The sequence below is a fragment of the Lissotriton helveticus genome, chromosome 6 (genome assembly GCF_964261635.1).
Source record: "Lissotriton helveticus chromosome 6, aLisHel1.1, whole genome shotgun sequence".
NCBI lineage: Eukaryota > Metazoa > Chordata > Amphibia > Caudata > Salamandridae > Lissotriton > Lissotriton helveticus.
The window spans coordinates 1,634,825,680-1,634,848,256 of record NC_136067.1 but is presented as its reverse complement, the minus strand read 5'-3'; the positions used below and the strand labels follow the sequence as shown (position 1 = coordinate 1,634,848,256).

At 48.5% G+C, this 22,577-nt stretch overlaps 1 protein-coding gene across 2 annotated transcripts in view; it reads left to right on the top strand.

Moving 5' to 3' along the window:
* The first annotated feature begins 1,472 nt into the window (after nt 1-1,472).
* Nucleotides 1,473-22,577, top strand: part of COMMD1 (copper metabolism domain containing 1) — a 758,302-nt gene continuing 737,197 nt past the window's right edge. The window contains exon 1 of one of the 2 annotated variants that reach the window (XM_078647070.1): nt 1,473-1,713. In XM_078647070.1, the coding sequence (XP_078503196.1) occupies nt 1,540-1,713 (174 nt within the window). In that variant the 5' untranslated portion in view covers nt 1,473-1,539. The remainder of the gene's footprint in view (nt 1,714-22,577) is intronic. The other variant, XM_078647071.1, reaches the window with a different exon arrangement.

The following is a 22,577-nucleotide window of genomic DNA, read 5'->3' as shown; positions in this document are numbered from 1 at the left end:
TCTTCCCCCGGCGGCACTCACCCAAACCGTTATCTCATTGGTACTCTCCCGCCTGGATTTCTCTAATGCCATCCCCACGGCCTACCGCAATTTCTTATACAACGCCTCCAAGTTGTCCAGAACCAGGCGGCCCGCCTGATTCACGGAACCCCCAGATGGCAATCAGCTAAGCCTCTGCTCACGTGCCTTCATTGGCTCCCAGTCGATCGAAGGGTCGCCTTCAAGGTGGCATGCCTCACCTTTAAAGCACTTCACTGCCCTGGTCCCGCTTTCTTAAAATCCTTCATTCGCCCTCACTGTCCCATACGCAATCTTCGATCAGCTCACCGCGATCTGCTGATCACCCCCAAGAGCAAAACCAAGAGATTCGGCGGCCGCCGCTTCTCTCACCTGGCTCCCGCGCTCTGGAACCTCCTCCCTCTCCCCATCAAATCTTCCCTTTCCCTCCTGAACTTTAGGAAAATGTTGAAAACCCACCTCTTCCCCACCTCTGGTTAGATCTCGCCATCTCTGCTCCCCCCTCATCTATTCTGTCTATCAGCGCCAGGAAGCTTCGGTGTCAGCGCGCTTTACAAAACGCACTTAACATAACAAGAATCAAGGGTGGGGGTCCCCATGCACATTTCAAGTGTTGTTGTGTTTGACTGGAATTTCTGTTTTTGGGAGGAATGTTATGTCACAGCTGTGATGTAACAGCTGCGACTGGAATGGCGCCCTGATATGTAACTTCCCACGGGGGAAACAGGGGCTGCACCCCTGTGCTGCCTGCTGACTGGGCCAAATAGGTTGGCCCTGGTCACGTGATGTTAATGTAATAAAGTTACCACCACACACGTGAGGTCAGGAGACACGCGTACGCGGCGGCTAGTAGACAACAAATACCTGGCTCCATGTCGTTCTTTCAGTAGCTGCGTAAACTTGACCACCGGAGACAGTCCCACCTGTATCGGAGCTCCCGCTGACAACATAACACAAATGCTGCCCTCTCTACGAGACAAAACAAATTTGTATAAAATGTGTGATAAACACTTTTTTCCAAAATAATCAAATATCGTGGTTAATTTGACCAGCTCCTCGTCAGATAAAGGGCCAACCAAAGCAGTTGCTATCTTACATAAAGTTCGTTACAGTCACATGGCCTTTACCTCCAGATGGACATAACCAAGAGAAAGGAGTTATTAGCATTTATAATTAAAAATCCCTGGAACCCTGTACAGTTATGTGCCATCGTTAACTTCGTTTAAAAGTTTTCCAGTGAGTGCAAACAAAAATGAGACACGTATTAATGTGCATGTACTAAAATAACATGTACTACGTTGCCTAAAACGCACAAAAGCGACGACATCAACGTGTTAAACAATATCCGTATCATACAAAATTCAGCCTCAACTCCAGGGCAGTAGAACAGCAAATAACTCAGTTCTACGTGGCCTCTTCCTGTACAGAAGCCTTGAGCCCGGGCAGCGTCCCAATGCAACCAAGGAGGGATCACGTGACGCTCTCCCGTCACGTGACTGTACTTTGACTGTCAGCGGCACCATGGCTGAGCTGGAGAGCAGCAAGGCTCTGAGCGCGCTCTTGAACGGTATCGCCCAATGCACCTTCTACAGAAACCCGGATATCACCGAGGAGCTGCTCCAGCGGGAGCTGTACCCCGAGATGCCGGAGCAGGACTTCCGCTCCTTGCTGGACAGAATGCGAGGCCTGCTGAAGGTAAAGCCGCCAGTGAGCGCCTCATGAACAGCCTTGGTATTCCTCATTTTCCGTTTGTTTCTCTACTGGGTGTGCCACACCCCCTCGCATCACACATGTATGTAGGATATGTATTCTATTTGTGGTACTGAATAGGTAGCTACTATAGTAGAGTCATTTTTGGGGACTTATAATCAGAACTGTATAAACCTTCCAAGTAGGGTTGCCATATTTCACATAGAAAGACACTGGCCATTGGTTCACGTTTTAAGATTTTGCAAAAACCTCAACATGATGCATAAATAAACTTAGTATAAAATCGTCTGTTTTCATTTGTAACATGGTATTTCAGTTATTGTTTACTTTAATTAGCAATCGGGCATCATTAAGTCAGATCTAGAACACTTTTTAAGCGTTTTCTTCCTATATTTACTGTTTTAAGTTTGAACTAATAAGGGGAAACAAGCACTGGCAAAGCCAATAGGTCTTGCCTGTGCAAGAGCTATTGACTTGGGCAGTGTGTTTTAGTCGTGTTGTACACCAGCGTGGCTGCTTTTCGTCCCGTCTAAAAGTTATTGTAGGAGAGTGACTTGTCATAGAGTATAGTGTCATGGAGTGGAGGGGTGTAGATTGGAGTAGAGTAGGGTGGCATAGAGTGGAATGTGGTGGAGTGGCACAGTGTAGTGTGAAGGAAAGTGTCAGAGAGTGGAGAGGCATAGCGTGGAGTGTCATAGAGTGCAGTAAAGTGGCGTGAGTGTATGTAGTACAATGGCATAGAATATCGTGGAGTAGAGTAGGGTGGTATAGAGTGTCGTAGAGCGTCATAGAGTGGAGTGGGATCGAGTGGAGCGTTGTAGAGCGGCTTAGTCTTGCAGAGTGGAGTAGTGGTGTAGAGTAGAATGATGTGGAGAGGCGAAGGATGGAGTGTTGTAGCATACCATGGAGTGGGGTAAAGTAGCGTAGAGCTGAGTGACATAGCGTAGAGTGGGCTAAAATGTCATAGAGTGGGGTGGTGTAGCATGGAGAGCGGTAGGGTGGCAGAGAGTGTCATGGAGTGGAGGGTCGTAAATTGGAGTTGAGTAGGGTGGTATAGAGTGGAATGTGATAGAGTGGAATGTAGTAGAGAGGAGTGGCATACTGTAGAGTGTAGGAAGGTGTCATAGAGTGGAGTGGCATAGCACGGAGTGCCATAGTGTGTAGTAAAGTGTTGTGGAGTGTAGTGGAATGGCATAGAATATCGTGGCTGGGTTGTGGTGTAGAGTAGGGTAGCATGAAGTGTCATAGAGTGGAGGGATCAAGTGGAGTGCTGTAGAGTAGAGTGGCATAGTGTCATAGAGTGGATTGGAGTAGTGGTGTAGTTAGAGTGACATGGAGAGGCAAAGGATGGAGTGTTGTGGGGTACCATAGAGGGGAGTAAAGTGGCGTACAGTTGAGTGGCATAGCGTAGAGTGTGCTAATATGTTATAGAGTGGGGCGGTGGAGCGTGGTAGGGTGGCATAGAGTTTCATGGAGTGGTGGGGCGTAGATTGGAGTAGCATAAGGTGGCATAAAGTGGAATGTCGTAGAGTGGAGTGGCATAGTGTAGAGTGGAAGAAGGTGTTGTGGAGTGGCATATTGTGGAGTGTTAGAGTGCAATAAAGTGTTGTGGAGTGTAGTAGAGTATCATAGAATATCATGGAGTGTTGTAGAGTAGGGTGGCATGGAGTGTCGTTGAGTCGTGGAGTGGGATCGAGTGGAGTGTTGTAGAGTGGCATAGTGTCTTAGAGCAGTGGTTCCCAAACTTTTGACTCCTGAGGACCCCATTGAGTCACCACTGGAAGCCGGGGACCCCCAAGCAATTTGTATGAGTTAAATTTCAAACATTAAAACAGTAATTTAAAAAAAATACACACGTGTGCACACAAAACAAATACTCAAAGTACTAAGGATTTTGGGGCCAGATGTACGACCATTTCATTTAGCGCCTCACAATTGGCGACACATTGGAGTGGCGAATTGCGAGGTGCTAAATGAAATGTACAACAGTGTGTTTAACACTGTTTGGGATTCCCAAAGGGGTTGCAAATTGCGAGCTTCATTAATATTAATGAGCCTCTCGCAATTTGTGAGCCCATTGGGAATGCCAGCCCTGCTAGTGATGGTGGCCTGCTGGGCTCTGCAGGCCACCATGTCTCGGACTGCTTTTAAATAAAGCAGTTTAAAAAAAAAATGCAGCCTGTTTACCATGCATTTAAAAAAAAAGAAAAGAAAATGAAACGTTTTCGTTTTATTTTCTAAGGGCAGGCAGAGGTCCCTGGGACTACTGCCTGCCCTTAAAGAATAATTTTGCATGCATTTGCAAAGGGGAAGGGGTCCCTTGGGGACCACTTCTCATTTGCAAATGCATTACCATCTACTTGAAGTAGGTGGTAATTGTGACTGTTTTGCGACCGCAAAACATTTGTACATGGTTTTGAGACTCGCTATTTGGAAGGGAATGCCCCTTCCAAATTGCAAGTTGCAAAACCTATTTAGAGAGTCGCAAACAAATTGAGACTCGCGAAATAGGCTATGTACATGGCCCAATAGGTTTTTCCATGCGCAAACGGGTTCACAAACCCGTTCGCGCATATAAAAACAGATCATACATCTGTCCCTTAGTGTTTTATATTGAAGTAATAGCCCCTCTGTCACATGTATTTCATTTGTTTTATAGCATCTCTCATACCATTGTAGGATGTCAGAGCACTTTACATCACACACATTGAATCACACATGTAAATCACTGTGAAAATGTTTAAAGAGTGCTTGGTCTGAAAAAGCACAAACTCAGGATTCAGAACATAACACAGTGGCTAGCATTGACTATAACATTAAAAATGTATTTCCACCGAAATATATCTTTTTAGCAGCAGCAGGATAATGAATAACTGGGACAAAATAAAAGTTACTAACTGGTAACATGCAGTTTGCAAGCAGCTCTTTGATGACAGTTTATAGGTCCCTCTGCTAGATTACGATTGTCACTTATGAAGTGCACAGTAACAAAAGAATCTCTGTGACAAAGGCAGTAACCACGAACCTAGGCACATAAAATACTGCTTTTTAAGATGCATGTTACACGTTCTTTGCAGTAGGCACATTAACCCTCTGTGCTACATTAGTTAAACCAAAGCTGCCACTGAACAAAACTCTCCTCGCTCTCCAGTAGGTACATTCATCACTGGCATTCTCTTGACACTTTTATTGTTGCTGGAAAGCTGCTAATTATACAAGACACGTTTCTGTGCTTTTAAAACTGTTGCCTATGGACCCCCTGGGAATGTGTCACGGACCCCTGGGGGTCCGCGGACCACAGTTTGGGAAACACTGTCTTAGAGTGTAGTAGTGGTGTAGCGTAGAGTGACATGGAGAGGCAAAGGATGCAGTGTTGTAGAGTACCATACAGTGGAGTAATGTGGCGTAGAGTTGAGTGGCGTAGCATTGAGTCGGCTAAAATGCAATAGAGTGGGGTGGTGTAGTGTGGAGTATCGTACGGTGGCATAGAGTATAATGAAGTGACATAGAGAGGAATAGAGTGATCTTGAGTGAAGTGGAGTTGAGTGGAATGTTTTAGAGTGGAAGTAATCATTACATTTGCACAGACATACTGTTTCCTGATAAAACTATACAGCACTGTGGGCGTTGGGAAGGATCGAGGTCGAGACTATGTCTTGATACAGAAGGTTTTATTTTGTAAGCACGTCTCCTCCTAAATGAAGCCAGAGTTATGCCTCGGTATAATTCTTCTAATCCGGGGTCTTCTTCACTTCAGCCTTCTTTCTCGTCACCCCCTGGTCTGGGGTGATCCCTCACTCCCTTTCCCCATAAGGGAGTGAGGGACCACCCGTTCGTACTTGATGCTGTACAACAAGGTGAACGTGCTCAGGGAGTCTGGAAGTACGGAGCGGGAGATAGAGGGTGAGGAAATATACCACTCTACTCGCCGGACTTTGCCCGTGTCCCTACCCACCCCGCAACCCTATTCCGTACCTTCGAGAGCCACGCTTCTCCTGAAGTGTGGCTGGGCACACCGTGGTAACGTTGGCCTCCTGGCTCCTTCGGACCGTTCACCTCCTCCGTGACTTGTAGCAGCGGCACTCGTACGGTTGTTGTGGTTCCCTGGCTTCTCGTCTCTGTCTCTTTTCTTCACGTCTTCACCGACTCCGGAAGTCTCTCTCTCTCTTCTGCTCTGGTTTCCTTCTTTCTTATTGGACCTGGAGAGCTGACGTCCAGAAAGGAGGCGGTCCTCCCGTAGTTTACGTCCCAGTTAAAGGGATCGGTTTCCAATTCAGATTTGTCTGCTTTATGCGTGAAAAACGGACTCGGGTCCCAGTCATCCTGTTGGGGAAAGAAAAAAGGGAACAGTAACAGGGGGCACAGTCCACCAGTCTTCGCTTGTTTCTAGTGTCCCATGATCCGGGGGCGCACTGTGACAAGAACACAAACGATAATGTATAGAAATGGCATCACCTAGCGTATCGATTTGTTTGGACGTATTAAAATATTAGTTTCCACCACACTTCAGAATTACAAAAAAAATGTGCTTCATTTGTGCTTTCCTAATTCTGAAATATTTGCACAGTTCATTTACGGTTATTTAAATTTTGTTGTGTGCTAGAAGAAAGCCTGTCTTTTCATGCCCCCAGATTGTCAGATAAATACTATCACTTTGAAGTCCCAGAAAGTAAAGTAAACACTAAAGTTCCCTCTGAAGGTAGAGCCTTTCATTTGACCTCTATCTTTGAATGCACAGCAAATGTGACAAGATGAGAACAAAATCTAAAGGGTTGTTTACAGAAAGCATGCACTCGTGGAAGAATACAGTAAACTGGCTATTCTCCACATGAGGGACAAAGGCCGGTTGGACAGCCTAAAACAAATAAAGCCAGCAAATAGAAAGCAAGCAACTGTGAGTTACAAAGCCAATGGTAAGAAATGGAAAGAATGTCCCCAAGAAGTCTTTAGCAACCAGACAGAGGGTTCAACATAAAAATACCATCTTTAAGTCATTTTCCTAAATGTTACTAGTCAGGTGGCAATCTTACTTCCAAAATGAAGAGTAAAGTATGATTGTTAGGTTGTGAACTGTGCGTTTACTATTCTATTAAATTCTGTCAGCACACAAAGTCCAACTGGTCATTAACGGTATTAAATTAATAATGCAATCTGTGTAGAGAAACATTAAAGTGAATGTCACTTTGTATAATTTTATTTCTCATAAATATCAGTGGACAATGACAGAAGTCGATATGGGATGGGGTACCTGATAAGTTAGTCCAAAAGACTTTATCAAGGCTGCAAACGACCAGCATTGTATTGGGATGGTATTGTCCCCTCCATAATGCCCAATCATGTTCCCTTGTCCTGAGTGCTCAGCTGCCACTATCTAGTATCCTATTTTTAGGTTTCGTAACCTGGCGAGGGGCGAAGCCCCTCCCAGATCGAAATCTGTTGTTTTTAATAGTGAGGTTAGGACAGCCTCTGTTTCCAATTGGCTAGCTCCATAAATGGAGGCTAGCCATTGGGAGGCAGAGGCTGTCAATCGCGCTTTCTCACGAAAACGCGATTCGGGGGCGTTTCTGGTGCTTTTTTTTAAGCCCCGCCCCTTTGTCCCGGGCCGCGCTGCGATTGGCTGCCGGCCCGGGACACCCCCGTGACGTCATTCCCGGGCCGCGCTGTGATTGGCTGCCGGCCCGGGACACCCCCGTGACGTCAGCCAATCACAGCGCGGCCCGGGACCTGACTTGTTATATTTTCCTGTTTCTTGACCTATTTTTTCATTCTCCTCTTTTTACTTTTTCTAGTCTTTCACTACTGCGGATAGCTTATTGTCCGATTTCGAATATGTTCACTCCCACATCGTTTCATGTGATGTTTTTCCTCCCTCCCAGCAGAGTTCACTCCTCTGCTTTATCGTCTCTTGGTTCTCTCTCCACCTTTTTCTTTGAGGGATGCTTTTTCGCTCGCCCCACTCATACTTTTAGGAATAGTGTCCCTGTTTACACTGCATTGATAATATCCGACAATCCTGCCCCCCCCCCATGTTTCAGGACGCTCTCGCTCCTTTTCATTATCTTTCTCCACATGAGGATTACTCTCGGGTTTACAGCAGTTGACCAGCAGAGCGTGCGCTTTTGCAAATTAGTTTTCCATCTTCAGATTTGCTAGACAACATGCAATAAAACCGGGTCAGCGCCAGTGCACAAGTTTATCAGTTTGGGAAAGATGCCATTGCAACATTCTTGCTGCTGCTTTTGAAGTGATCTCATATACAGGTAGGACATTTTGGGATTTCGGTAATCGATGTAGTAGCTGTCTTTTATTACTGTAGTTTTACGATTCGAAAATGCTTCAACACTTAGGTGTGCTATCGATCTGGGTGTTTGGAAAACAAAAAAAATACATCTACCCAAGTTCTGTTTAGAGCAATAAGATATTGGACGAGGTTCCCGCCCGTAAATGCGGTTTCTTTGTATGCAGGGGCACGCACAAAACGCATTAGAATGTCCTTTGCCTGATGTTACCATACAAATTGGAAGTTCCAGAGGAAATGCACTTTTAAGAAAAGGAATCATTAATATTGTTTTATGATGGCTCCCTCCAGTCGCTGCAGCTCGGTTCCATCTGAATGCAGACTGTGTCCGCCATGCAAAATCCTCAGCTGGTGCCTTTTGCCGGATTTAGAAGTTAACAGAGGAATAGTAACGGCAGCTCAGGGAGCAATCAAGAGCAAGCTCCTGTCTGTTGTGTAACATTGACCCGCTTCCTTAAATCTTCATGTGACGTAGTTGAGTATCGTTTCTGATGAATTGTAAATCAGCTGATCAGAGTGATAAAGTGTGGTGGACACACCACTAAAATATTCATTTTCTCACAGTGTTTACCTCTCGCCTAGAGATTACAGTCCAGTTTTCACGGAGCCTCCCTTCAACACTCCTGTGACACTAGGATGTGTTAATACCGAGTTAACATTTTTCTTGTATTTCGCACTGTACGGGCAGAGCAGTACTAATTGTTTGAAGATTGTATATTTCTTGATTGTGTCTCATTTTTTTTGCGTGATTTTGTGTTATGATTGTATGCATCTTTAATGTATGCTGTTGCCTCCCCGGTTTAATTTGAGTGCATAGCTAACAGCGCAGGGACCTGGAAGGGGCTCTGCGAGCCTTACCTTATGCTCAGGGAGCAGTCCCACAGATGCGAAATGAACAACCTCCACCGTCCCTTGCCGTCCTCCAGTCATAGCAATGGCACCGACCAGGTTGTAGGTTGGGGTCAGGAGAGGAAATCCTAAACGTTGTAGTGCCTGTTCTCTTGTAGGTAGGCCTGGTTGTATATGTTACGTGGCTATATGGGAACTCATCTGGGAACAGCAACCTGCAAAAATGGTTGACATCAAACTCAGGATTGTTCTCTGGTGTCTCAGTTAGTAATCCACTAAGAAGGAAACTTGAGGTTTGGTGTTCAGGGGAAAAGGAACCAGAAAACAAAAAGTAGGGAAAGGCAGGAAGCACAGCCATTGGAGGTTGTGTATAAAGAAAGGATAAGCGCTCCTGTGCAAGTAGGAAATGAGCAGTGAAGAGAACAGCCTCTGGAGTCACTCCTACAATAAAGACAATGTGCTTGTGTGCGTGTGAGTAGAAAGGTATACATGGAAGCGCTCCTGTGCTGGCACTTCAGGCTCCCCCAGGGTTGATAAGGGTTTATGCAATGTGCAAGCGCTCCTGCGCTGGGAAATCAAATGTGTAAATGTGAACACGCCTGCACTCACCCAAACGGCAACAAATGACAACCCTCTCCTGCGCTTGTGAAAACAAATGCAGGAATGCAAGGGCTCCTGCGCTTGCACAATAGGTAGATATGATAATGCGCTCCTGCGCGTGAGAAATAAAATGTGTGAAGGTGAGCGCTCCTGAGCTCACTCAATTGGCAACAAAGGACAACGCGCTCCTGCAGGTGTGAAAATAAATGCAGGAATGTAAGCGTTCCTACGCTCGACAATATGTAGTATTGACAGCGCGCTCCTGCACGTGTGAAATCAAACTGTAGAGTTGCAAGTGCTCCTGTGCTCATACTGTAGACCCCACTGGTACCGCTGGTCAGTACTCACTGGGCTGCTGCGGTACGCTGGAATCCAAAAGTTTTGAACAGGCCAGCTTCGCTCGATAACAGGTGAATCCCCGATGGATACCGCGGAACAAGAAGAGAGGCTTGCAGGATAGAAATAGAATAACGCCGGAGAGAGAGGGGCGGCGAGGAAGAGAGGGGAGAGTGAATAGAGGGGAAGAGAGAGAGCGACGGGGAAAAGACTTAGAGAGGGGGGTGAGCAGATGGGAGATCGCGATAGAAACGGAAGAGATTCGGAGGAGTGTAGAGAGAGTGAACAAGCAAGTGAGGGGACGGGTGATCGTGATACAGAGGGCGTGTAACCCTTGGTGCAACGTTTTCAGAATAGCCATGGCCTGGCCTTTCACCTCCCCTTTCTCTGTACTGTAAATCTAGCCTCAGACCAGGACTGACAGTGGCCACCCTATTTCCCATAGTCCATTGAACCAGCCAAGTTCCACAACAGTGCTTTCCCTTCTACTTAAACCTGGCATCTCCAACAAGTGGCTTGTGAGCTACCAGTAGCTCGCCGCCTACCAATGAGTAGTTCTCTTATGTGCAGCCTACTAAACATGAAAGCCTTTGCTTGGTCGACATTTTATTAGTTTGTCAAAATTTAAATGCATATATTTGAGACGAAAATGTGTGTGTTTTCAGAACTGACAGGGTGATGTTTGGAGAAAAAGCATTTACATCTTCAAAATAAATTTAAAGCTGTTATTTAAGTTGGAGAGATGTATCACTCATATTGTTACCCTGGTGCATGGTGACTGCTGCTATGGCTGTTATGCATAAGCAATGTAGATACAATGCAAATTTATAGTGTTTATTTACTTTACTGCTAGCAACCCTGCCTAATGCACTGATGTATTTACTGCTGACAGTCTTTGATGGACTATCACATCACTTATAGTAGCTCGGGATACAATGCCAATAGCTCTAACTTTGGCAAAGGCGAAACCGTTGCATTGTAAATGCTTGTTTTATTTTTGCACTGCTTGCGCAAGTCACGGGTGCGCCACCTTAAATAGATGCAAGACGTGTGCTGTGGGCGCCTACCAGTGCACTGAGAAAACCAAACTCACCACCAGATACCTTCATCTCGTATTTCTACTCTCAAAACGTGCCTTTACACAACATTGAAAGGCTAACTCGCCACCGTGCATATCCAAGTGGAGTCACTCTTTATTGATATGGGGCAATGTGGAAAGAGAGACACTCAGAAGAGAAGAGACCCGTGGGCTGCGTAAACACATCTTATCTCAGGGATGGTATACGCTATTGATTGCATTCCAAGCCACTGTTAAAGATGAAACCCTCCTGCCTTTCAACAGGTTACCAGTAACGGATTGAATGACTGTATAACCAGTGGGTCTCACATTTAAATGTCCTTGCTCCTTCTTTATCCTAAATGTGATCCCTGTCCTTAGCAAAGCATCTACAGTAACCCTATTGTGTTTGCTGGCGGAGGCTTTTTGTTTCTTCCCCTTCTCTTCCCCCTGAATGAGATTTGCTAGGTCTTTCCTCCCTATGTCCCTTTGCCAGTTCCTCTAATACCGTGCTACTGCATTTGATACACCATATTGAAGGCAACAAACATAGTCAGAAACTTACCTACTTCATTCTACTGCTAAGCTGTCAAGTGCATGATAGGCCCCACTGTTTATTTATCGCAGTTGCTTGAGCATGTGTGATGCTAATCTAAACATATAGAACTTGTTATATTCATATATAATCCTAACATGTAACTACCATTAAGAAGTTCTCAAAGTGATAAAGTGATAATAGAAAAACGTCTCAACATATGTGCAGTTATCCCTGCCTCATGCTGTACCATGCTCTGCTAAGGTTACAATTCAATAAAACAAATATTAAAAAATAAAATCCGTTTTTTTTGTTGTTTTTTTTTTTTTGGCCACAGTCTCTTGTTACTCCAGCTTGAGAACGAAGGCCTAGTCCTGTTTTTTTACTCGAAAGCAGTCTTGGACTTGGCAGGACTCGCAAAGTATGCTTCCATTGGTCAGGAAGTTGGCTGCTGTCCCTGACATGGGTTCAGTATCTAGTGCATGGGTGGAAACCTAACATGTTTTATGAATCTGTATTTGTGATCAGCATCACAGGAGATGAAGCTTAATGGTTCACTTGTGTAATATTCCCAATTGCCACATTCTGACCCAGGTCTTAGCATTAATATTTCTGTGCATGTTTGTGTGTGTGTCTTTGTATGATCTACATGGTGCATACATTGTGTCGAAGAGCGAATCAGCGTAATTGAGGCCTGGGGGTTTCATTTTGGGAGCCCCGGACCTGTTTATGTGCACTAGTTGGAGGAAAGGTGTTTTCCTAGACAGTGGAATTGTATTGCTGACATTTGTGAAGCTGATAAGAGGAAACCTAGACCCTGAAGTGGGGAAAAATGTAGACCAGCTTCCATTTGGAAATTCAATACTCTAGGTCCTTTTGTTGCAAGAGCTGTTCATGAGTCTTCCTAAGCAGTGAGGACAAAGGGTGGGACTGCAGTCTCTGTTTTTCACAGTGTGTAGGGCTGGTTAGATATTTTTTTGAAAATGTCTTTATTAGTAAGTAGGTAAGAACAGTTGCAGCAGTTTTAATAGCAATAGAGGGCACGTGGTGCATGGTTCTTACATGGTAGCGATGATAGTCAGTTGTCCAACATTTTCAATTTTTTCACATCTATTTGACTTCCCCTGAACTCCCCCCTCCCAGTCCCTCCCTACCCCGGCACTTACATGGATACAATGATTGACAACATTACTTGTCGTGGTCGGATATTTCTAGTACGCAGTGTCCGTTTTACAGAAGCCTACGAAGGACTATACACATTGCAGTATATACAATTTCTCCACTTGGCGCACCCAGAGCTTAGTATCTAACTTCAGTACTTCACTAAAAACAGTGGTGACGGGGGGGGGGGGTCAATGAGTGTCTACCGTGTTGCTTTTGTGGCTAATCATCTGTATTCGATGGGGTGGATGGAGTGTCATTGCCCGCAGTGAAGGCCGCCACCATAGTGTTCCAATCCAGTGATATTAGGGTCTTCCTAAGCCCCCTACGCTCCTCGCGCTGCAGTGTCACACCCTCAGCTTTCCCCCAGCGTGTCACCTCTGACTGCCACATTTCTGGGTCTGGTGGCCTAGTCGATTTCCACCGCATGGTGATGGCGCGCTTGGCAAGCAACATTGCTAAGTCTATAAATCGCGCAGTTACGCTCCTCTTCCGCTCTGCAGGTCCCAGCCCTAACAAGGTATATTCTAAGGAGGTGTAGGGTCTGGAAGGGGCCAGTTTATTTAGTGCGTCCCGAACCGTCTGCCAGTAGTACCCCAATTTTGGGCAGCTCCATAGCATGTGTACGAGGCGCGCATTATCCGCGCCACAGCGGGGGCATGTATCGGGAGTGTTGGGGAACATCACATGTAAACGGGAAGGGGTTAGGTACGCCCTATGTAGTATCATTAGTTGAATAAACTTACATTTCGGGTTCCTGGACACTTACTTGGGAAATTTGAGCACTTGTTCCCATTCCTTGTCTCTAAGCGTTCTGCCCAGATCTCCCTCCCACCTGTTGCGCAATGATTGCAGCAATGTCGCTCTCCCCATTCTTATGCTACTTGTTATCCATTTCGTCAGGTGGCTACCTGACCCCATGAGGTATTGCATTGTGAGCAGGGGGTCCGTGGGGGGTTCCATTCCGCGTGGGGCCCAGGTTTTGGTTTCATAGCGTCGCAGCCCTGCGTGTACGAGGAACAGTCCCCCCGGGTGCGGTGTGTAGTGCGGAAGTCCTCAAAGGACATAAGTCTGCCATCTGTGAAGAGGTCCCCCACTTGCGATACCCCTGCATCGTGCCATATTTTCAGTGTATAGGCTGATAGTGGGCCCGTTCCCGTCGGAATCACCAGCAGTGGTATCGTGGGGGCGTAAGAGGAATCAGGGGCTGTGTACTTCACCGCCCTCCGCCAGTAGCCAATTGCAATCCGGAGCAGGGGCGGCGGCCAATCGGGGATCTCCGCCCTTGGTAGTAACAATGTGTGGACAACCCCTTTCCCCCACTCCGTCTCTGTTATACCAATTTCGTGCAGGTTGCGTCCCGCTAGCCAATAGGCCAGCCATTGCAGTTGGCAGGCGTGGCTGTACGCCTGGAAGTCCGGGACCCCCATGCCACTTGCCGCTGTAGGGAGTTGCAGCTTAGCCAGTCCAATGCGTCTACTACCCGGCCCCCATGTGAGTTCCGTAAGTAGGGTGTTCAGCAGCTTAAACAAGGACATGGGGATCACGAAAGGTAAGCCCGTGAAATAATAGATAAGGCGGGGTAGCACCACCATTTTAGAGATGGTTACCCTGCCCGCCACTGACAGTGGCAAAGCGGTCCAGAACTGTATCTGTGACTTCAGTTTTGCGATCGCCCTCCCCAGGTTACCGTCAATCATATCCTTCGCTTCTCTATATACTTGGATCCCCAGGTATTTGAAGGTAGTGTCCGCAATTTGAAAGGCGTGAGGCGGGAAGGGCAATCGGGCAGTGCCGCCCGTGTCTCTGAAGTAGTAGCCATAGGACTTGGGCTCACTGATGGTTAAACCTGATATTGCCCAGAAGTCCTCAAAGATCTTGGGTAAGGGGTCAAGTCCGCCCCCCAGGTCTCCCAGGTATATGATAATATCGTCTGCATAAGCCAAGACCACGTGCACCGTCCCAGCCCTCTGGATGCCCAGGTGTCGTGCCGATTCGCGAAGCCTACATAGCAGTGGCTCTAACGCCAGTATGAACAGGAGCGGGGATAGTGGGCACCCCTGTCTAGTGCCCCTAGCTACATCTAACTGTGGCGAGATACATCTGTTCGTGCGGACCCGGGCTGTTGGGCAAGTGTACAGTAGTCGTACCCAAGCAATGTATTCTGTCGGTATTCCAAATCGCGCAAGTGCTGCAAACATAAAATCCCATCTCAGGGAGTCAAATGCTTGCTTAAGGTCTAGAGAGATGCAGCCCTCCGTCCCGAGCAGCGCCCTGTCGTGTAGCATTAGTTGGCTGAGCCTTCGCAGGTTCATAGCCGTGCTTCTGCCAGGGACGAAGCCGCATTGATCTGAGTGTATCAGGTGTGGGACATACTGGGCCAGTCTCACCGCAAGAACCTTGCTCAGAATATTATAATCTGTGTTCAGTAGAGATAGGGGCCTGTAATTAGCCAGTTGTGTGACGTCCCTACCTGGCTTCGGAAGTGAAACTATCAATGCCTGCAGGGAGGAGCACGGTAAGCCTTGAGATTTCAGCGCTTCTAGGTATATTGCGTGGAGGCGCGGGGCGAGCAGGTCAGCGTAGGTGCCATAAAACTCCGCTGGGAGACCGTCAGTCCCGGGGGTTTTATTTCGAGGAAGTGCACGTATGGCCTGGCGTATTTCCGTGATCGTGATGGGTCGCGCCATGTCTGTCTTCTGACAGGCCGTGAGTTGTGGGAAAGTCAGTCCCGACATGAATGCCTCATAAGCCTCTTCCGATAGCCGCTGGTGCGGGCCATAAAGTGTCTCATAATAGTCCCTAAAAGCGGTGTTGATGCCTATTTGCGTCGTGACTTTTGCTCCCCCTTGATCAGTAATCTCTAGTATGGGCAAGTGTATTGGGTCATCCCGCACTATTCGGGCTAGTAGGGGTCCTGGTCTTTCAGCCTGCGCGTGTTGCTTGCATGTATATGTCCTGTAGTCAAGGACCCATAGCTCTTCCAATAATATGGCATGTTGTATGTGCGCCTCCTGTAGTGGCGTGAAGGGCAGATTTGTGCCGGCAGCTTCACTTTCGAGCATTGCCAGTCGCCCCTCCACACCATAGAGTCTCTCCATCACAGTGTGTCGCATTCCCACCCGTGTGCCCATCGCCTCGCCCCGTATGTACACCTTGAAGGCGTCCCATTCCATCTGTCGGGAGCTGGCAGTGTCAGGGTTCGTGGTGAAGTAATTTGTTATGGCATCCGTAAGTGCTGCTTTAAAAACTGTGTCCTCTAGTAGGTCTGTGTTGAGGCGCCAGGTCGGTATAGGTGTTGGGATCCTACCCCACTGTATTGTGACTGTAACCGGGTTGTGGTCAGAGAGGGTCTTACCCATGTGCTCTGCTAGTGTCACCGCCCCTAATAGAGAGTTAGTGCTGAACACTCTGTCTATCCTGGTGTGAAGGCCATGTGGTGGGGAGTAAAATGTGTATTCTTTATTAAGTGGGTGCTTACATCTCCATGTGTCAGCCAAATCCCAGCCCTCCGCCCAGTGCGCAAGCGCGTCCGCCTGCCTCTTGCTCTCGGTGGCGTGTAACGGAGAGTGGGACCTATCTAGCGACACATCTAACACTGCATTAAAATCCCCACCAATAATCCACTGGTAGTCAGTCCAGTCCGCTAGTATTCTGTTAATGGCGGTTAAATTCGATTGGCCGGAGTTCGGCGCGTAGACGCAGCCAATCACCACAGGGTAGCCATCCAATAGTCCACGGAGGAAAACGTATCTGCCCTCCGTGTCCACCCTCTTTTTCCACTAGACTGAAGGGAACAGAGTTCCTTAACCATATGGCCGCCCCCCTCGAGAACACTGAATAAGTAGTAGCAAATAGCTGACCCTTCCACTTTTTGTGTAGTTTCATGCTCTCCGCATTGTTCAGATGAGTTTCTTGAAGGCACGCCACCATGACTTTCCTCCGGTTTAGCTGTGCCAAAATCCTATGCCGTTTGTGTACTGACCCCATGCCCCGTACGTTCCAGGTGCATATTTTGTAGGCATCAAGAGTCCCATTGTGGCGTGTACCCGGTGTCGTCTGTAAGCCACGTACTAGAAACAGTGTGCATAGTGTAGAAAGTGTCCCAAGTGCCATCAATACACGTAACCCCACAACTTCAAGGTCCCCAAGTGAAAAGCCTTGAGGTCCGAACTTTAGCGCCCAACGTGGGTGACAGTAAAACCTGAACATGTCTAAGCGGTGGGGGGGTGGATCCCACCGACGCCCGCTATGGGTTCGTTTTGCCACCACAGCCTGCCCTGCGCTGGTGTACCCCCCTCCCCTATCTGCCCGCCCTGGCTCCCGTGCAAGTCTCATACATTACCAACCAGGAGGCTGCTGCTTGTGCAATCAAAGGTCATGCGCCACCTGCGCAGTAATTTTGGGAAAGAGTTGCATGCTGGTGGCAGAGCCTGACACTTCCGTGTGTGTGTCCGAGTCGCCGCTTATGGCCAATACATCATCCGCATCGTGAGCGGCCAATGCAGCCTCCGTCAGTCGGGCGATTTCCGGTGACTCCTCAGCTCGGGCCGATGGTGACCTACCGCTGGCCGTCGATCTCTCTGCGCGTTTCTCACTCATGACGTCTCGCTGCTTCCTGTGGCGGGAAGGTCTTCCACTCTGGCTATCTGCAAACGGGTCCCGCGTGTTCTGTGGTGTCAAGGACACTTCCATCCACTCCGCTGCCTCCTCAGGTGTGTCAAAGAAAAAAGATTTGTTGTCGTGCATTATTTTGAGATGGGCCGGAAACAGCAGCGCATATTTCAGGCTCCTATCCCGTAGCTTCCGTTTCACCCCTAGAAATGTAGATCTGGCCCTCTGCACCGCCGGGGTAAAGTCAGGGTAGATGGAGACAGTTTTATCTTCGTACCTCAGTGGTGCCTTTTCACGTGCTGCTCTCAGTACCTCGTCTCTGTCTTTATAGTGCAGAAGGCGGGCAATGAACGGCCGTGGTGGCGCCCCTGGTTTGGGCGGTGTCGCTGGCATTCTGTGCGTCCTCTCCACGCTATATAATGGGGTGAGATCCTGAGGCCCTGCAACCTTCTTTAGCCAGTCTTCTACAAATTGCGTGGGGTTCCTCCCCTCACTGCGCTCCGGGATTCGCACATTATTGCGGCGGGCCCGCCCTTCCGCATCATCCATCTTGTCCCAAAGCAGTTTAACCTGTTTCTCCACCTGCTCGAGCTTCGTAGAGTGTTCCGTCTGCTGAGGGATCAGATCGTCTAGGGCAATCTTGTGCTCCGACACCTTTTCAGCCAGTTTGCTGTGGTCCGCCCGTAGGAGCGACAAGCCGGTTGCCATGCTGTCCGTGCGCGACTCAAGCACCTCCCGAGACGCCTTGATTTCAGCCAGGATAAGGTCTAGTTTGGCATCTTGCGTGCACTTGCCTGTCGGTGGTACAAACTCCATGTTAGAGGAGGCCAACGGGTCATCTGAGCCAGTGGAGTGGGTGTCTGCATGAGCGCCCTGTTCCTGCATTTTCGCCCTGTTCCTTCCCATGGCTCTCGTCTGCAGATTGGCGGCGTTTAGGCTCTCTCGGCACTTCCAAGAACAGGACTAGCAGCGCTTGTCTGCTGTTTCGGTACGGTCAGTAAGTATAGTCCCAGGACGCAGGCGGCACGGTATTTACAGTTGCCAGCCCCCCACAGCAACACTGAGCAGTGCCCGCCAGGGGTCCGTGTTTAGCCTGTGGTTTGTGGTCGTGACCTATACCTCCCTGTGCTCTGGATCACTTCACAATATTTTACTTGCCAGGGTGTCCGGTATGCCCATCAGTGCTCCGCCTCGGCGCATCCCCCGCCTGGTGGTCCGTCGTGCTCCGTGTTGTTGCGGCCGTGAAGCGGGTGTTCCTCGCGGCGGGGGTCACCGCCGCTCTAGGAGCGAGATGGCTGGCGTCACAAACTGGTCAAGATGGCGTCCCTCTCAAAGCGCCGTTCTCGGCGGCGCACTCCCGCAGTCGCGCATCGAAGGAGGGCTGCCCCTGGGGGGGGTCAGTGCAGGCCTTGGTGTTGCCTATGGTGTTGGGGGCCAGCCGCCTGCGCCACCGTAGCTCTCCCGCAGGGCCGCAGAGTCAAGATCCCAGCAGGCGCCGACGCTACAGATATCGCTGGTACCTGCCTCCTCAGTGCGCACAGCGCGAGCCCGATATCCAGTGTCCTCTCCGCCTCGCTCCCGTGCTGGCCGTGATGTTTGGGGCTGCAGCGGGTACTTCCTCGGCCGTCCTTCCACCGAGGCAGGGCTCTGCTTGGGGTTGGTGGTTTCCATCTGTCTCCGGGGAGCCGATGCCTTCGCGTCCGGCCTGAGTAATCACGACAGGCCGCGGCTTACTCTCTGGGTGCAGGCCCCGTCAGCGCCGGTCGTCGCGCTCCCGTCTTGAGGGGTCTCGGGCGTCTCACTCCGCACCGCTGCGTGCGCCCCGCACTCGGTGGTTGTGGAGCCTGGGCAGGCGTCCCGTAGGGCTCGGGGAACAGGATAATCCGCTAGTTTTAAAGGGCATGCGACGGAGCTAGCCTAAAACCCAACCGCCATGCTTGGCTCGTGGCCACGCCCCCCGGGCTGGTTAGATAAAGCCAGCTTTTCAGTCTCTTTTCCCGATTACTGTTAAGTGTGGCTGTTGATATCCTTGTGCTGAATGCTCACTAGTCTTTGCGCCTCTGTTGTGGGTGTTCTAACCTGGAGACAACCCTGCTGTGAGAAGCATCACTGTAAATACAGAGTTTGGAAGACCGCCTGGAAAGGGCATATGTAAAAAGAACCAATATCTGTATAAAATTGCTAGCAGCTGACCTCCTTGTTGTGCCATGTTTTCTTTGATCAAGGAAGTGGATGCTTTGCAAAGTACCCGAGGACTGCTGTGCAGCTAGATTTAGTGTCCTGCTCACAGCTGGCTTCCCAGAGGTGGGTGGACATCCCCTGGAGTCTAACCTGGCAGGGAGAGCTGTCTCCCTCTCCTGAAGCACTTGGAAGCTGACTTTTCTTACTTTTGCAGGAGATACTGACTACCAGGGCGAGCAATAAGCATCTGGCCCTGGAGCTGTGAGTCCATCTGCCCAGAAGAGAGTCAAGCGAGAGAATGACGGCCATACTCCTGTCTTGCCTACAGTGTCTTGTGCATACTCTGTTTTGCCTACAGTGTCTTGTGCTATTGCACTGTCCTGAATTATGCCAAAATTGGACCGTGTCGCTGTGATTCTGAAGCATTGGGACCATGGCACTGCTGGTGTGCCAAGCAGGTGACGCCGCTGTGACCCTGAACATGACCAGTGACATGGCTTTGTCGTGAAGTGTGCCTGAAACAGACTGCAGCGGTACTGTGGCTTTGCCGAAGTGTGCCTGAGTGGACTGCACCACTGTGATCATGAACATTTGCCCCCAAAGTAAACCAAGCTGCTGTGTCACCAGATAGAATGGAGTCGTAGCCTCCTTGTCACCTGAGAAGTTCAGACGGCGGTCCCATGACCTCGAACACCGCCCGTTGCACACCTTTACTGGAAGAGGGCCTGAGACAATCGAGGAGCGCAGCTACAGCATCCTAGATTTGAGCCGATGTGCTACCATTCTCGCAGCAACCATGTGGTTCTCCAAGAAGAGGGAGAGATACCTGACACATGCTGTTAGATGGACTAAAACAATGACATTGGTTAGAGTGGCATTGCGACTAGAAACTCTAAAAGTTAGCTCCCAAACTCTATATGCCAGAGGGGTAGCACTCCCCTGTGCCTGAAACCCAGCACACTATCCTTACACAGTGTTAAGGAGAAAATTGGGGAGAAAAGGGACCTTTAATCCCAAGTACAGTGGCCCTACGCCATTTGGTTAGTGGCTGTATATTGTAGTGTGTATTATCTTGTTTTGGAGTGTGTTAAAGTATTTTATGTTCTAAAACGATAAGCACTAGGTTGAATAATTAGCTATTGTGCTGCTGGTTAATTGTTGAGTTTTGAGCGTTATGCACCCTACACTACCTCCCTGAGAAGCCTGTGACTGCTCGCCATCAATACCGTTGACACTCTAGTGCTGAAGAAGTTGCTCTGTGCTCAGTTTGAATAGCCATAGTAGGACAGACCCCAGGAGGCCCAGTGTCTGTCCGAGGCAGATTACGCAGTGTCCTTCGCCAACTCGAATGGGATCTGACACATTGGTAAAGCCAACTGGTCAGGCTTATTTAGCCAGAAACAGACACACATATACAAATAGCACAGCAGGAGGCATATGAGTACATACAGACACAGATAGACATATGATAGAGACATGGGTTGGCTGATGGCTATGTGGCTTTATATATGGGTAAACAGATAGTTGGATTGCTTTCAGTGCTTGGAATGGTAGACAGATGGAACGGTGGGTGGTTGGATAAATGTTTAGACACAGATGGCTGGACCAAAGTTTGGGTGAGGGTGGATGTAAAATAAAGAAATTACAGAGCACCAGCTCATCACCACGTGGAGAAGTTATTTTAATAAAATAAAAATTGTCACATAGAGGCCCAGTTTGTGAACTTTGAGCTATTCTTAAATTTAAAACCAAGAATATACTCTGCAGTCTAGGACTTGGAAACTATCATCCAGAAGTGGAGAGTGAAGCTTCCAACCCAGCATGCAAATTGATACTGGCTAAAAAGCCTGGCCTCCCTTGAGGGACCTGGAGCAATGTGACAGTTTGGTAGATGAGGGGTGCTAAGTTGAAATAAAATCTCAGTCTGAGGCATTGCTATGACTGTAGTCCTATTAACTGCTAAAGTCTCTCCTGAAAATGTCCCTATAAGTTTATCTGGAGAGACCTCCACAGCACCATCCACGACTGTTGACATTTAAGAGATGCACATTGTTATGCTAGTTCTCAAAACAACCTGTGACAAAGCCGGTATGTATGGATTTCTTGCATTGTGTGCACAAATGCTCAGATCACACTGCAGGCACACCATAGTAAGCGGAAAGGCAGTACCCATTTAAAAAGCAGCATTGTGAAAGGTGTAGCATTGTGAAAGGTGTGCAATGGAAGCTCAAGGTACTACTACGCAGGTAGGAAGTGACATTCTGGATAAAGATGTAAAGGCCTTTTGTTAGACCTGGCACCTTGGCGTGAGTCTCCCTTCCTCTTTTTGCTGCTGTGCCTCATATGTTTTACTGGTGTTAGCTGCTCAGAGCACTGTGCCACTGCCAATCAGTGCCACAGTGCAAGTGCTCCCTGTATAAAGGGTATATGTGATTAGTTTCCATGATTGGCTTATTTGATTTACTGGCAGACCCCAGTAAAGTGCACCAGGAGTGCCAGGGCTTGTAAATCCAAATACTGCTAGTGGGTCTGCAGCACTGGTTGTGCCACCCACAGAAGCAGCCTTGTAAAATGTGTCTAAGGTCTGCCATTGCAGAACCTGCGTGCAGTCTGCGTGCACTTGCCCGCCCCTAAACCTTCCCTTTACTTCATGTGAGTCACCCCTATGGTAGGACCAAGGGCAGGGTGCATTGTAAGCTTAAGGTAGGACAAGCCCTGATGTGTGTGGCATGCCCTAATAGTGAATTACAGCCATTTTCGTTTTTCACTATTGTAAGGATACCTGTTCTCATAGGCCAGAATGGGCTGCTGGAATTATTACACTCTATAATCCTAGCAGGCTCAGGGAACATGGTAGAAATTCGAGTTTGGTATGCCTGAACTCAGAATAATAAAATACATCTTTTAGCAACGTTTATTTTAATGTTCTGTGTTTGCAAATACCACTTTTAGAAAGTTGGTATTTGCTTGCCTAACCATTTCAGCCCGCCTCTGCTCTTATGTGTATCTGCTGTCTGGTTTCTGGGAGTGACAGGGCTGGGGAATTCCAGGAGACAGGCTGGGCAGCCAGGTGGTGAATAGAAAGATTACACCAGGATGGATATTGCCAAGGACTGCCTGCCGTGGGAGTTGCGATCTTTGTGCGACCCGTACTCTTACCCGCTGTGAAGTGCGTGCCTGGCCGCCCCTGCCCCGTGTAGCTCCGCTCCTCAATTCGA